General features: G+C 42.8%; 1 protein-coding gene across 2 annotated transcripts in view; it reads right to left on the bottom strand.

Moving 5' to 3' along the window:
- osbp2b (oxysterol binding protein 2b) overlaps positions 1–13,258 on the bottom strand; it is a 48,614-nt gene extending 35,356 nt beyond the window's left edge. For both annotated transcript variants that reach the window (XM_056377083.1, XM_056377084.1), the window contains exons 1-2: positions 12,894–13,258; positions 6,688–6,896 (exon numbers count right to left, since the gene is read on the bottom strand). In XM_056377083.1, the coding sequence (XP_056233058.1) occupies positions 6,688–6,896; positions 12,894–13,051 (367 nt within the window). In that variant the 5' untranslated portion in view covers positions 13,052–13,258. The remainder of the gene's footprint in view (positions 1–6,687; positions 6,897–12,893) is intronic.
- Positions 13,259–14,235: the final 977 nt, after the last annotated feature.

Genomic DNA, 14,235 nt, shown 5'->3' with positions numbered 1-14,235 from the left:
GCATCAGTTCAAGACAGTCTGTACGCCACAGTTATTCAGCCTCACAGTTTTCGTCTGTATGGTTAAGTTGTTAAGCTCAACAATTCTGACATTATGTTTTCTGTCTTGAACCAACAGCTTGGCTGAAAGGAATGTTTCATAAAAAAATTATGATTGTTTGTTATCATCTCTCACAGCCCTTAGCATGAAAGGCCACACGCACAAGTTTAAATTCATACTGTTCACAAACAACTGGGCTTCCAACAGTGGTGGCCTTTACACAACTGCAAAACAATATCAAACCCACTGTGTTAGATTATAATGCTGTGAGAAAAACACTATTAGCTGACTGCGGAGAAAAGACCAGAAGTTGGCACAAATAGCTTCACCTGACCAGGAAAAAGAGGTGTCACAACACAGAAATCCACTAAGCGGATAAAAAAGGAGGAAAATGGAAAACTGAACCCTTTACTGAACCACTATTGTCCTAGCTGACCGCCTTGCACAATGTTCAACTAATATTTTAATGACCTGCCTGTATCAGCGTTCTCAATTTCTCAACTTCTGCTCACTGCTGATAAAGCAGAAATGTGACAGAGAGTAAATGTGTGTGTCGACTGGGACACAATGCTAGCTTAATAATGAATTCGAGTTTCTTGCGGCATACAGCAGGTCACTGAGTCACACAGAGCCATACAGTGCAGAAAAAAAAACAAAAACAAAGGACAGCCCGATAATGCCAGGAATATAGTGTGGATTCTGTAACAATACAGTGCTTCAATAGCACTGTCCACTGACTGTATGGAGTTATGATTAACATTATTTATAGATCCATTACACTGAGTTAACAATGGTCTAATACCAAAACACCCATGTAAGAAACAAAAGGCATGACTACTACAAGCACAATATTATATTCAAACCTAATTATCCCACACGCAAAATCATATGACCACACACACACACACACACACACACACACACACACACACACACACACACACACACACACACACACACACACACAAGCAGAACGGAAACAGACTGCTCATAATATTCTGTTATCAAACACATGGCCTCTTTTTAAAGGATAATTTCTGTTATTTTCAACTAATTTTGTTAGTGGTTAGTAGTCCTAGTTTTGGTCCGATCAAGCCTGATCTAATTATTGAATGAAAATACATCAATGCCACCTGCAACACAAAAGTTAATTTAAAAAAAACAAAAAAAACAGCTATCACAAAACATTTAATCCAATCTACCTTTTTGAATACTTTTTGGCATCGCTGCTACTCTGGCTGCCGTTGTTCTGATGCTTTCCTGTCATACTGTCAGCAGTAGTTAATGTGTGTGAACCATCAGTCTAATATTAATAGGTAAACGATGCGTTTCCACTAACCTTGCAACAATGTTAATTTAGATGGAAATACCATCCCTTGACTGTCCAGATAGCAGTCACGTACTGGTGGGAGTCCACTCAATATACCTCAGCTAGAAAGAGATAGTTTGCCCAGTGTGGTTTCAGAGTATAATCACAGGAAGAGAAGAAAAAAGAGAGGGGGGACAGGATGTGAATTTAGATGTAAGAGGGAAAATGCCAAGTAGTTTTAAGTTAGAAAACAGGCAGCAAATCCAGTAGAAAAATTACAATGAGGTGGATTCATTTCAGTTGTTTAGTTAGGAGCTTGGCTTCATCTGGCAGTGACGTTTGTTATGTTACAGGACTGAATCTGACTCTGATCTCTTTGTCTACATCTGACTTGTCAGAGGGGACTGAGCAGATCCAAGAACTCGACCTCTGCCAGCACACGCTTTTACATCCAAGACAAACAAGGACAAGCGATTCGATCCACAGCGACTGCAGACCTAATTGATGAGGATGATAAGCATGCCATCTGTCCTAACATCTTTTCATGAGCTGAGACAGTAGCACTTAACACAGGATGTGTCCTATTGAAAATTTAGCAGAGGCAGATTAATTAAAAGTATGTGAATATTTATTATATAAGCCTAATATCACAAAATAAGTCATTTAAGAAACTGCTTATTTGCAGATGATAAAACACTTTCAGATGCTGTTTTTGGCTCTACTTTGATTAACAGACTATGTGTCTACATTTTCCATAACAGTCAAGAGGTGGTAAAAAACATGAAAAAACAAACATTTGATAGAATCTACCATCAGAAAACATTTTTCCATTTTATTGGTAAATCATTAAAATAATTTGTGAGTCATGAATTTATTGATGGAAAGGAAGCTACAGTTACTGCACACATTATCTGAATTTATTGCCATATAGACTGGTGTTATTAAAACCAACACACATATTATATACTCTGTCCTACAATCTGAGTCTCCTGCCCTGCCCAGAAAGATTCAATCACCTGCTCACGATGCATAACGTATGCAAAAGAGCAAAACAATGTACAGTGCTAAATTAATTCATACTAAACGATTTCTATTTTCTGCTGATGGTGAAAGGTTTTTACATGTTACTTCCTTATTTTACTTAATAATTCTCCAATTTCAAAGTCTCAGTACACTTTGACAGTTTCATTGGCAAATATCTACTGTATATAGCCTCTACTGTAACATAGAAAGTACAGATACCCTTGATTCATCCACTGTGAATCAGCCTAAATACACTTATGATATATGATAGACAATAAATACTCAGCAACATCTAATCAACTTAATCAGATACACATGTATGCATGCAAACACACACACACACAAACACACACACACATTCCTGAGGACCACACAACTGGAAGAAAAGCCGTGTACTTACAAGGAGACTCTGCCTTATTCCGTTTCTATTTTTTCCCAGACTTTGCAGGACAATAGCAAGCTTGAAGCTTGAAGAAACGGGTGAAAGAGCGAGAGATGGACAAAGCAGAAGGTCACTCCTTTCAGAACTAAAACCCCGCTGGAAGAAGAGCAGAGTAAATGGCTTACGGAGAGAGAAGGGGAAAGAGAGGGAGAAAGAGGGAGGGGGCGGGAAAACCAGACAGCGAGTGAGAGGGAGAGTGGAAGAAAAAGGAAGAGTGAGTGCCGGAGCAAATGTAGGGAAAAAAAAACAAGGGAGACAGCCAGGACCAAGAGATAGGGACAAAGAAGGAGGGGTGGAAAGAAGGACAAATGAAGCGTGTTTAAAGAGGCATTCCTAATCTGCCCTCATGTCGTCCTCTTTGATATCCCTACTGTTTCAGGACCATGGACAGAGCACTACCTGTTACTGTAAACGGAGAGCGGTGGTTGGGAAGTCAAAATTAAAGGAAAAAGATAAAGGAAAAGAATGGGACAAAAAATTACGCGAGCAAGAGGTTGAATGTAAATATCTGTAATATTTGAACCCCTATGAGTAAATCATGTGACTACCAGCTTACCCGCACACATGACCAGAGTCAGTTTAAGTAAAACCTTGCCCAGGGACTGTCAGACTGACTTGTTGATCAAACAGTGATGCAGATCAATGCACTGTTGTTCGAGAACTAACGATACACATTAGCTTGCATGCTGGGAACATCAGAGTCAGGTGCTGTTTCGCTGTTGCCTACCTCAGCTGTATCTGCCTGAACTCAGCTAGACCCAGAGAAACCAGTGACTTGATGAATGGTCCCAGCATCTATGAATTTCTAATTTTTTCCACCAACTTCCACAAAAGCTTTCCAGTTTCCACTAAAATTTACCTTCTAAGCAAATTTTCACTTGTGTTAAATTCAAATAGAAGCAAATTCAAGACACCACTGGAAAAAGTGATTCATTGGGCTGTGATCCCACTTTCACAAGCTGAGGCAAAAAACCAGGCCGGCAAACCCATAAGAAAGGTCATGCTGAAGTGAGGAGAAACACTGCCCCCTGCTGAATGTGTAGGGCTTAGACTACAGTGAATAGCTTCAGGAAGCTGTTAGAAATACAATCTAAGCCTAAATTAAAATAAGACCCACTCATGGAATGATGGGTAATTTACGAGAGAGGGCTTATAAATAGAAAGGCTGCAGATGTGACACCAGTAGTAATAAAAAACTAAAGTCACCGATTCAAGGTTCAGGTCAGTTGTACACAGGGAGAATCTCATGGCTGACAGACAGAGAGACTCGAGAGTCAACTCAATACAGGAATTTTGAAGTATATAACTGGATGTAAAGATTTTAGAAATGACACCATGTTCCAAAGCAGAGGGCTAAGGTAAAAACATAAGGATATCAAGTTGTAACTTTGATCTCTATCGATAAACATGATGTGCCCACAGTTTACACTGTGCTCTCCTGAGGAGATCAATAGGAGCTCTCTGTTCCCCTGACAGAGAGGAGAGGGCAGGTTAATGAATGTAGGGCACCCTGTCACTGATCCATGTTTGTCTGACACCATGGACAAAGAATGAGATGCTCAAAGAGAGCCTGATGGCAACAACATCCATACATTTCATTTTGATAAGCTCTGACAACATATATACTCATTCAGTGACATATTAAAGTAGTACTCTTTAGTAGCAGCTGCATGTGCAGATATTTGATTTCCTGTTGACGGACTCACACAGTGTCGCTTTTCTCACATTCTCTTAAATCCTCCTCCCACAGATAGATTAGCTGTGAAAGAGAAAGGTAGAGAAAACAAAAGACATGTATTCTTTCTCTAAGCTTTAAAGCATTTACTGACTCAAAGCTTAAACCAAGTACAAAAAATGTATTGCTCATAAAAAAATGTATGACAGGGAATTATAGCACTAATGCAATAAATACTATAGCTTTCAAGTTTTGCGTTTTAAACAGAGTATTTAGTTAATCGTTTAAGAGGTTCTGACTGACAGGGCTACCTCGGCTTGGATTTCAGACTCAACAGAAACCCTGCACTACAAGCTGGTGTGGACTTGGAAGAAGCAAGCATTTAGGTGGCAGGGAGGGACTTTTGGGCATTGTCAGATCCAACGTTTTTTTCCAGCTTGACCCATACCAAGGATTTTGTTTTTTAATCTGTCTCTCATGAGTCTCCAGCTTTACTGAAGAGCAAAACAACTGCACTACATCTTTAAATGTCAACAGTTTACTGAGAATAGTGGGATAAGGAAAAACTGCTGAGTCAGTGACAGACTTGTGAGTAAAAACATATCATTTAGTAGGGAATGGCACCAATCCTTCAAGCAAACATGCTGACCTCACATGAGAAACAGGTAGTTACCTCTGAGCACACCACTGAAGCAAACTGATCTGGGCAATGAGCAAACAGACAAATGGTAACTGACAGCTTGAGGAATGAAAATATATACAACATATTATAACTGACCTTCTCTATTTTAACGAAACGCTAATACGTCAATCATTATATTAGAGTAAAATCATGGTTATACTGCAGGCTTATATTTGGATCATTTTTGTCATAACTTTTATGCTTTACTATAACCAAAAAGCTAGCTACTTCATTTTAGCATTAGATTGCAGAAGCATTTATATTATAGCTTTTGCAAACCTAGTTGAGATGTCAAAACTATCTTAACTAAGGTTGCTCTTCATTTCATTACATTTCCAACAGATACTTTCTTTTAAAAGGAATTTCAAGAATCATTAAACTGAAACCGTGAATCTTGCCATGGAGCCAGATAAGAACAGTGATGCCAAACTAAAAGAAAAGATATACATGTTTAGATTTATGTGTTTTCCACCTGCTCTGGCTGGTGAACTACTTCTCTTGAAACGTACCTGGCAAAACATGTTGTGCAAAACATAGGTTAAATACACAAAGAGAGCCATGTTCTAGTAAGGGATATTATATAACACAGAACATCAAACTGTGGCAGCACAAGAGCTGTCCAATTGAACTTGACAACAGACTTGCTGCCAAAAATATGCATTACACAAATACACACACACACACACACACATACACATCAAATACTGTGAGCTGGTCAATAGCCTAACCTTTTCAAAATACAAATACAAGCATTCCTCTCCTACTTACGGGAAGTGGTAAGCTAAAAAGCACTCACATTCTCTCCCTGTCTATATTTAGTGATCTGACTTTCAAATGGAGGCCAGGGGAATATATAGCCTGTGTCAGTCTCTGTAGACCCCGTCTGCAAAAGACTGTGGCGGAGAGGCTATGGGATGATGCCAGGGTGAAGCGTGAAGAAAACAGTCCTCCCAGGCTTTTCCCACAGCCTTTGACCAACAACACCTAAGGAACCATACAAGAATAAATTGCCCCTTGGAAAGGAGAGTGTTCTGTTGTCAGGAGGAGGATGAATGGAAGCTCAGTTCTCACGGTACCATTAGCATACTCCAGTTTGTTTTCCAACTCGACTGAGCAGACAGCGCTGCCCTCTCCTGGCTCACACAGGAACCTGAATTACATTAAAGAAGAAGAGCTGAAACACCAGCTGTGCTGAATATCAAATAGCAGGGAACGCTGGAAACCAGTGGCTGGACTGAGAATCACGTTGAACATGTTGAGTCAGTACAGAACACACCTTTCACCGTGCAGGGAACGCAATAACTGAACCAACAATTCAGTTCAGAGGATAACACACTCTTGGCCCAGACTGTATAAGCCCAGCCTTTGTTTGTCAATGTTAGATTCTGACCATTAACCTCCTGCTCCGGTGCCTCATGGGTGCATTATACTCTTTTAGCTTGAACTCCCACAATAAAACGCATGTCACGCATCTTAAATTTTAAATGTAAGTAGCTGCTTGCTTCGGCTGCCCTTACCAGATTGATCGTTCATCATGCGGATGGCTTTAGCTTTGGCCAACTCCAGCGCTGTGACCCATCTCTGCCGCTCCACTTCTGTGCTAGCCTTCAGGTGGTAAGTGCGGCCACCACTGCTCAGGACAATATTGCAGGCGTCCTCTGTGTCGATGTGTGCCGTGGCCAAGTTGATTGTTCCACGACACGTATGGGCCATCTCCGCCTGCGTCCTGCAACAAAAGACCAGGCAGAAGGAGAGAAATAGAAAGACAGAGAGAGAGAAAGAAAGGCAGACACAAGCGAGAGCTGAGGACATTGGTCTTGGATATGAGTTAATCATCATTGCTCATAGAATTTGTCCTAAAAGCAGTTCATTCATAAATAGAACATTGCAAAAATATAATTCAGCAAGGTTGTAGGTAGGAGGTAGGTAGCAACTGACATTCCTATGGCCAATAAGCACAAGCAGGGAGGCGAGGAGGGAAAGAGGACTGCCACAGTGATCATGTCAAGAGTCACCTTGAAAGCCAAGCAGTAATGGAAGTACCTGTTCATTCGACTGAACGCACACCATCTCTGAAGCACATCTATTCATGAAACCTAAACCTGCGTTAGCTAATGTAAAACAAATGGGATGGTTTGAACTTCTAATTCGCTCAGCGTGACCTGCCTGCCCTGTTGTGGGTGTGCAGAATTGTGGGTATTCTGTGTAGCCTCCACTAAGACCAACTGTTGCACATTCAGTGGGCCACAGTAGTCTAGATAACAAGGCCATTGTCTGGCTCCAAGCCTGTGTAGTGAACAAAACCAAACAATGAATAACAGCGTGAACAAAGAGAGAACAGAGTGTGAGAGGTGGTAAAAAATGAAAGAGTGATAGCAGGGGAGAGGGAGCCAAAGCAGTAGGGTAAGAGATTAGAACAAAGAGGAAGGGCAACAGATTATGTGTGCAAGTCTTAGACAAAAGAGAAAATTCAAGAGAAACATTAAATTTACTGTTGTGTGATGGAAAGCTGGCTGTCTGACATTCTTTCTCAGTTAGACAAGCTAAGCCGCGGGGCAGGGACCATCGTGTCCCTCAGAGAGCTGAGTGTATGCAGATTTTCAGTGCAGCCACAGACAGCTGATTTTGCTGATTAACACCTTCAACCAGAGGGCAGCAGCTAATCAGTGAAATCACATGCTGTGGTGGTTGCTTCAGATAAAACAAATCCTCAGACCTCCATGTCACAATTGCCCGTCCACACCCTTCGAAACAGCCCACTTTGAAGCATGCAGCCATGCAATCATGTGGATTTGTCTGTGGGCGCTAACATCCATTCATCCATCCTCAGTGAGCTCTCACTGCCACAAGCAGCTGCCTCTCAGCAGCACTAAGCCCTACACCAGCTCCAGTCTCTGTTGACACTGACAAGGTGGCTGCCTCCCTACTAAGTCAGAGGTTGAAATGTATTTAAAAGTTCTGCCAGGCAGTGACTTCCCTCACACTGCCTCTACTGGCTGAAGTCAAGTCTTGTTATGATGCCAATCCAGAACAACGCCTCAGTGTACCGCTCTTCTGCTGGCGCTCGGTGCACATCAGTTGTGCAGGCAAGACCGCACTGGGGCCATGCGAAGCCGTGACGAGGCCGGGCAGAGATCCTGAACAGCCCGGTTTCCAGCCTCGCCCAGTGGAGCTCAGCTGCAGAGTCCTGGCTGTAAGAGGGGCAACAAACTGAATGTGCTGCTGATGAGTAAGATGAGATCCATGCAGATCACCTCTACCCTGTGGGGAGGCGAGGCCATGCAAAGGCCATGAGATTATAGTCAAGAAAACTACAAAAGCTGGGAAAGAGAGATAAGGACTACAGGGGCATTAAGGCTCTGGGGGGGGGGGGGGGGGGGGGGGGGGGGGGGGGGTGAGTGGGGGGCGGCTAAGGGCATGAGAGAGGGTCCTGCATGTTGCGCTGAGCCATGAGAGAATTGCAGTGCTTTACCTGTCAGTCCCCTGTGCACACATCCTCATAAAACACAAATCCACCGATCTGGAGCATGTAATGACAGAACAACAACCAGTGAACAACACAGAACAGACGGCCATAAGCATGAGGAGACATACACAGACGGGCAGGGGAAATAGGACACAGTACCCAGAGCATGAGAATGTATATAGGTTTTGTTGTGGCTCAGGGCTGAAATATCACAAGACATGGAGGGAGAGAGCCAGAGAAACGCTGGGGAACATGCCGTGCTGAAGACAAAAAAGAAACATAAGACAAGAAAACCAAAGCAGTGATAATGCAATATGGACAGCATGACATGACCTGCTGAAAGACTGAGGCAATGAGATGGTGAGAATGTGGCCAGACTCCCTGCTCAGTTTAACGTCACTTTGCTGTTCTCACCTTCACATAAAAACAAAAAGACCACCAAGACAGGCACGCACACAGAGTCACTGTTACACACACAGACAGACAGACACAGACAGACAGACAGACACAGACAGACAGACAGACAGACAGACAGACAGACAGACACACACACACACACACACACACACACACACACACTGTAGCCTGGTGCGAAGACCAACGAAGAGCCCATTAACAAGATTAGATCACAGCATCCACATCTCTAGCTCCAGTCACTCTGCTGATGTGCCAAGCTAGTAAACAGGGTTCAGGTCAGGCTTTACCCTGCAGCTGGGCCCAAGGTTGGCTAGCTCACCACTCTCCTGCCACACCTCCCTTCACCCAGGAGCTGAGTGTGCCAGCAGTAACACCATAACCTGACTCTCCAAAGGAACACAAATGGTGCCGAAACCCTCTCTGACCACTTACTCTGATACTATCTAGTTACTCTCCTGCAGAGAAGGAAACGTGGCCGGCCTAGTCTACTATGAAAGACAAAGCCAGATTCACTGATACGGCAGCTCCAGTAGCACTCAAAGCTTTAATGCCCTGTAATCTTCACTAAAGCACCAAGCCGGATTTACTTCAAGAGGTGAGCAAGTAGTGCTGAACGTATTAAAACTGGGAGGAAAAGTCAATAAAGAAATTAAAAATGAAAGGAGTTCAGTGAGAGAGGGAGGACAACGATCTTGTCACATGTCCTGGCAGAGACGGCACAATGAAGCTCTTTGGGTGAATTAGGCAAAAGGCTGATGTGGAGTAAAAGACAGTCAGCCTTGCAGTGTCAGAGCCAGAAGTAATCAATAACAAGTGCAACGTTGAATCTCTATAAAACTCATTACAATTTAACAGGCGGGAGTGCTGAGTGTGTCAGTTTGTCCACAGAGTCAAAGCATTGATTACAGTCCTCCACTGCCCTTTGGCTTCTCAGCTACAAGCTAGAGAATTAGGCCTTTGCTTTGACAACAGAAGGCCTTGGGAATGGAAGTGATCCTTCACCTTATTGGCTAGACCTCTAATTGGCAGTCGGTCACTATTGATTTATCAGAAATATAAACTGGCCTTCTAAAAAGGGAAAACAAATATTTAACACTGCAAATCAAACAATTGGTGAATGCATGCTGGGCTACATCCGATGTGACATAATGCTTCAAACACACTAAAGTCACTGAAAATACTTGTGTAAGAGCAGCAATTGTAAACTAAAGTATTATTAAATTAGTTTTATAATTGTAAAACAAGAATAAAAATGTGCTACAGAAAATGTAGATCAGAGAGCCAACACAATTATCACTTCACATACAATGAAGACGCCATCATTAACATGTTGTAACATTTGCCTGACTGTTTCCCTTTTACTTCACTCACAATACAAGTCAGACAGTCAGTCAGCCAGAGAAGGCGCACATAGAGGCACACAAAGCCCGAAGTCAGACACACACAATGTGGTTTGCCAGGAAGACATCAGTGGAGGGGACAACTCATCCGCTTCACTGCCTCTGTGCTCAGATGTCGACAGGCTACCTTTACCTCAGGGACAGCAGTCACCTTACAACATAATGGACTATTAATAGAGGGTAGAGGCAACAGGCATCTTTCCTTTCACCAGACAGGAGTAGGGCTTTGGCTACCGTACCTCTGTGTCAAATAACACTTTACTGACAACAAAAGACAATCAGTCTGCATGAGAAGGTGTGGCACTGGGGTGCTGGGAAAGAATGTAGCATGGGATGAAATGGGCTCCAAATGTGCTTTTAATCAGATGTTTTTGCAAGCACAACCAGCAAAGAATGATTTCTATCCAATCCAAACATTTATATTTTGGAAGATTGCATTCACGACTTTTGGAGCTGCAGGGAAGCATGGTGAGTCAAAATGTTGCCTTGCAGTCGGAGGACCCAGATTCAAACCCTCATACTGACAAGAATTCACCCGACAGAAGAGCCTTTAAACAAGGCAGTGAATCCCTTCCTGCTTCATAGCTGATTTTGAGACCTAAACTCCCAGTGAAAGATGACATTTGAAAAGACAATTATCCTGGAGGGATCAGCTTAGTGTCATATTAATCATTTTTATTACTACAAGCAATTATAGTTTGAAATAACACGTTCAGCTGGAAGGTAGAGGCTTTTTAAATAATTTCTGATTCAAGAAGGCGTTTAAACTTCACAGCCTCAGCTCTGACTAATAGTACTGTTAGCAGAGGAGGTTGGGTGCACCTTCATTCTGCTGTGAACCATTTAATTAGGAAAACTGGGTCAGACAGGGTGAACAAGTGTTGCAACAAATATTTCATTTCTCCTTTTATGTGGACCATGTGTATAAGCACGAGGTTCAGGGCTTCATGGTGAGCCATCATTAATTGCTTCATATACATTCGATAGTGCAAAAGGTCCAAAGGTTGAGTCTATTCATGAATAGATTTTCTTGCAAGATGGATACTTTGAAGCTAAACATGACAGGACTCAATATTAAGTTTAAATTGGTAAATGTGCACCAAGGGCAGTGTGATCTAGAAGGTGACAGAGCAAAGTGTTTCACTGTTGACAAAAGCAGTTAAGTAGCAGCGACCAAGCTGGATAAACATGAAAAAGCCGTGCAATGAAGGCAATGAAAACAGTCAAGCTCTTGTATGACAAAATAATCACAACTTGGAGGTCTACTTATTGCTGTTTCAAAGCTTCCAACCACATCTCAGTGTCTTCATCAATAAATAAAACTGGCTGGCTCAAAGTGAACCTGAGAGTTGAGCTTATTTTGTCACACATACCGATCTCAAGGTCAAGACTGAACTTCCTCAGACTGGACAATGTGACAGTTAATTCACCTGCTTCCAAGTTTGTAACATTAGACTGACAAGAGAAGAGAAGCTGTTGTTGTTTTGGGGGGGAAATTGAGTTAGATTTGCTTTAGACATTCAAAGAACAAGACTTGTTTATAAGAAAATACTTGTTGAACTCAACTTTCTCTCATGACCTAGTAGGTTTTCATTCACCTTTATAGTCTACAGGACACTTATGTGTTGAAGAAAACTGAGTGTGTTAAGGACTAAATATTTGTCACCAGCAACTGGACAAGCCTTAGGATCCATTCATTGTTTCCATGTTGTGCCTGTACACCCACACCTGTGGAAACATGACTCCCTTGCGGGAGGCACCTGAGCCACAGGTGTTGGGCTGTCGTATGGCCAAACTTAGCTCACAGTTTGCAACTGTGAGATCAGACTGAAGACAGACTGAAAATGACAGCGACCATCTCCAAAACACTGTCTCGTTACACTGATCATATACTGGGCAGCCCTGTGACGTTAGCTGATGCAATGAATGAATGAATATCGCAGAGTTAAATGAAGCTCATAAAGAATAATGTTTTTAAACAGTGAGATTAATAGTTTAAAAGACAATAATTAGCACGTTGACTTTATTTACGATACGTTAAAAGAGCAGTCAGTGTTGTCGTGTTAGTGTCACTGTGGAGTGGACAGCTGGATCGTCTGCTGTCAGCAGTCCTACTGAGGCGACGGGCTAGCTTAGTTTGCTAGCAAACGTCGGTACTTGCTGTAGTAGCCACATTTTTGTCACTTTACCGAGTCGGAAGCCAAGATGCTATTGCTTGCTGTGTGTTGGTCTGTCTGTGTTGGTACCTTTCCACAACCCACAGTCAGTCAAAGTAAAACGAATATGTTTTGTCACTGTCAGCTTTAAGTAAACAGACGGCTTTAGCCCACTGCTAGCCAGCTGAGGCAGCCAGCTGTAATGATGCTCCGACACAGAAATATGACTCGGCTGTGCGCGTTGATTTTTGTGAAATGTTAAACTCTGCGTTGGCAAAATTTACCTGTAATATGAGAGCAGGCCATTGCTGAGGACAAACCATCGCCGCTGGTAGCCTTTCAAATAGTTCGTCCATTTAAAAAGCCAGCCTTTGTAAGTATCCGACCCTGGTGCCGGGGCCGCGGCAGAGGCGGATGCCGAGCCCTTCCCTTGCTCGCTCATCCTCCGCTCCGCCGCACGCCGAGGGGTGCAGGATAAACCGGGGACAGCGGGGACAGAGACACTACCCCACGCGAACTACCTGGGCAAGGAGGTCAGCGCTTACGAAAGAGCTCGACGGAGTGGGGGTCCGGTCTGGGCCGACAGAAACCACGGTGAACCCCCTTCACATGACGCCGGAGGAAGGACGAGAAGTGATGCCAAGACAGTTTGCTGATGCAGACTGCAGAGGATTCAGAGCACAGAGCTGCGCTGGGTAGAAAGGAAATTCCTTACATGGCCTCCACATTTTCTGATAAGGCTGTCACCAAACCAAGAGTGATTTCCATGACGACAGAGCCAAACAGTTTATGGCTGTAATTATAGAAGGAAACGGCTACTAACCTGGCCTTTCATATAGTATATGTGTGAATGGTAATATCCGCTCTATCAATTCAAGTCTATGGTTCCGACCTGCACCACGTGATGTTGTTATCTAAACATTCCTAAACATTTGACATGCGGTTTGGCTGCTGATTCCAGATCTGATACCAGTCAGATGAGTAGACTCTACGCAGTACAGACCATTACATGTTATATGCAGCAAACACACACACACACACAGACACACATAAATACACTGACTGATATCAATACACAGCAGTGATAAGCTTCCCTTTCACCTGTGAAGATCTTCTTAAATCTAAGGAACCCTGAATTCATTACAGTATGGGGTCACATTAGGGATCAGGTGATGAACTACATGATCAGAGGGATCCATGTCTGTATTCCACAAAACTGGATTGCCAAGCAGAGCCCAGACCTCCAGGGGACCCAAATGCCCCAGAGCCATTGCCTGTTGATTGATCTTTGTTGTTTCCTGCATTAATCTTATCCTATGTCATAATTTTAACTTCGTAACTTTAGTTCATATTGTGCTGATATGGTGCATATTCTCAACTGAAATGACGATGATGATGATGAATGAATGAATGATGATTGGCATTTGTGTTTTTATTTAGGAATTGACACTGGGCTGTAGATAAAGGGATAAGAAGATCAATAATGGCCCAGCAACAAACTCTTGCCCTTGGGGTCCATGACAGGTTACTGCAGCCATATTACCCGCAAGAAAAAGTAGAGGAGGGGTGACCTGAAAAATACTCATCTTTTGACTCTCCATCACTTTACCATCAATCAGCCACAAA

The sequence above is a fragment of the Seriola aureovittata genome, chromosome 5, assembly GCF_021018895.1.
Source record: "Seriola aureovittata isolate HTS-2021-v1 ecotype China chromosome 5, ASM2101889v1, whole genome shotgun sequence".
Taxonomy (NCBI): Eukaryota; Metazoa; Chordata; class Actinopteri; order Carangiformes; family Carangidae; genus Seriola; species Seriola aureovittata.
The sequence above is the reverse complement of the archived record's forward strand: the minus strand, read 5'-3'. Positions and strand labels throughout refer to the sequence as shown.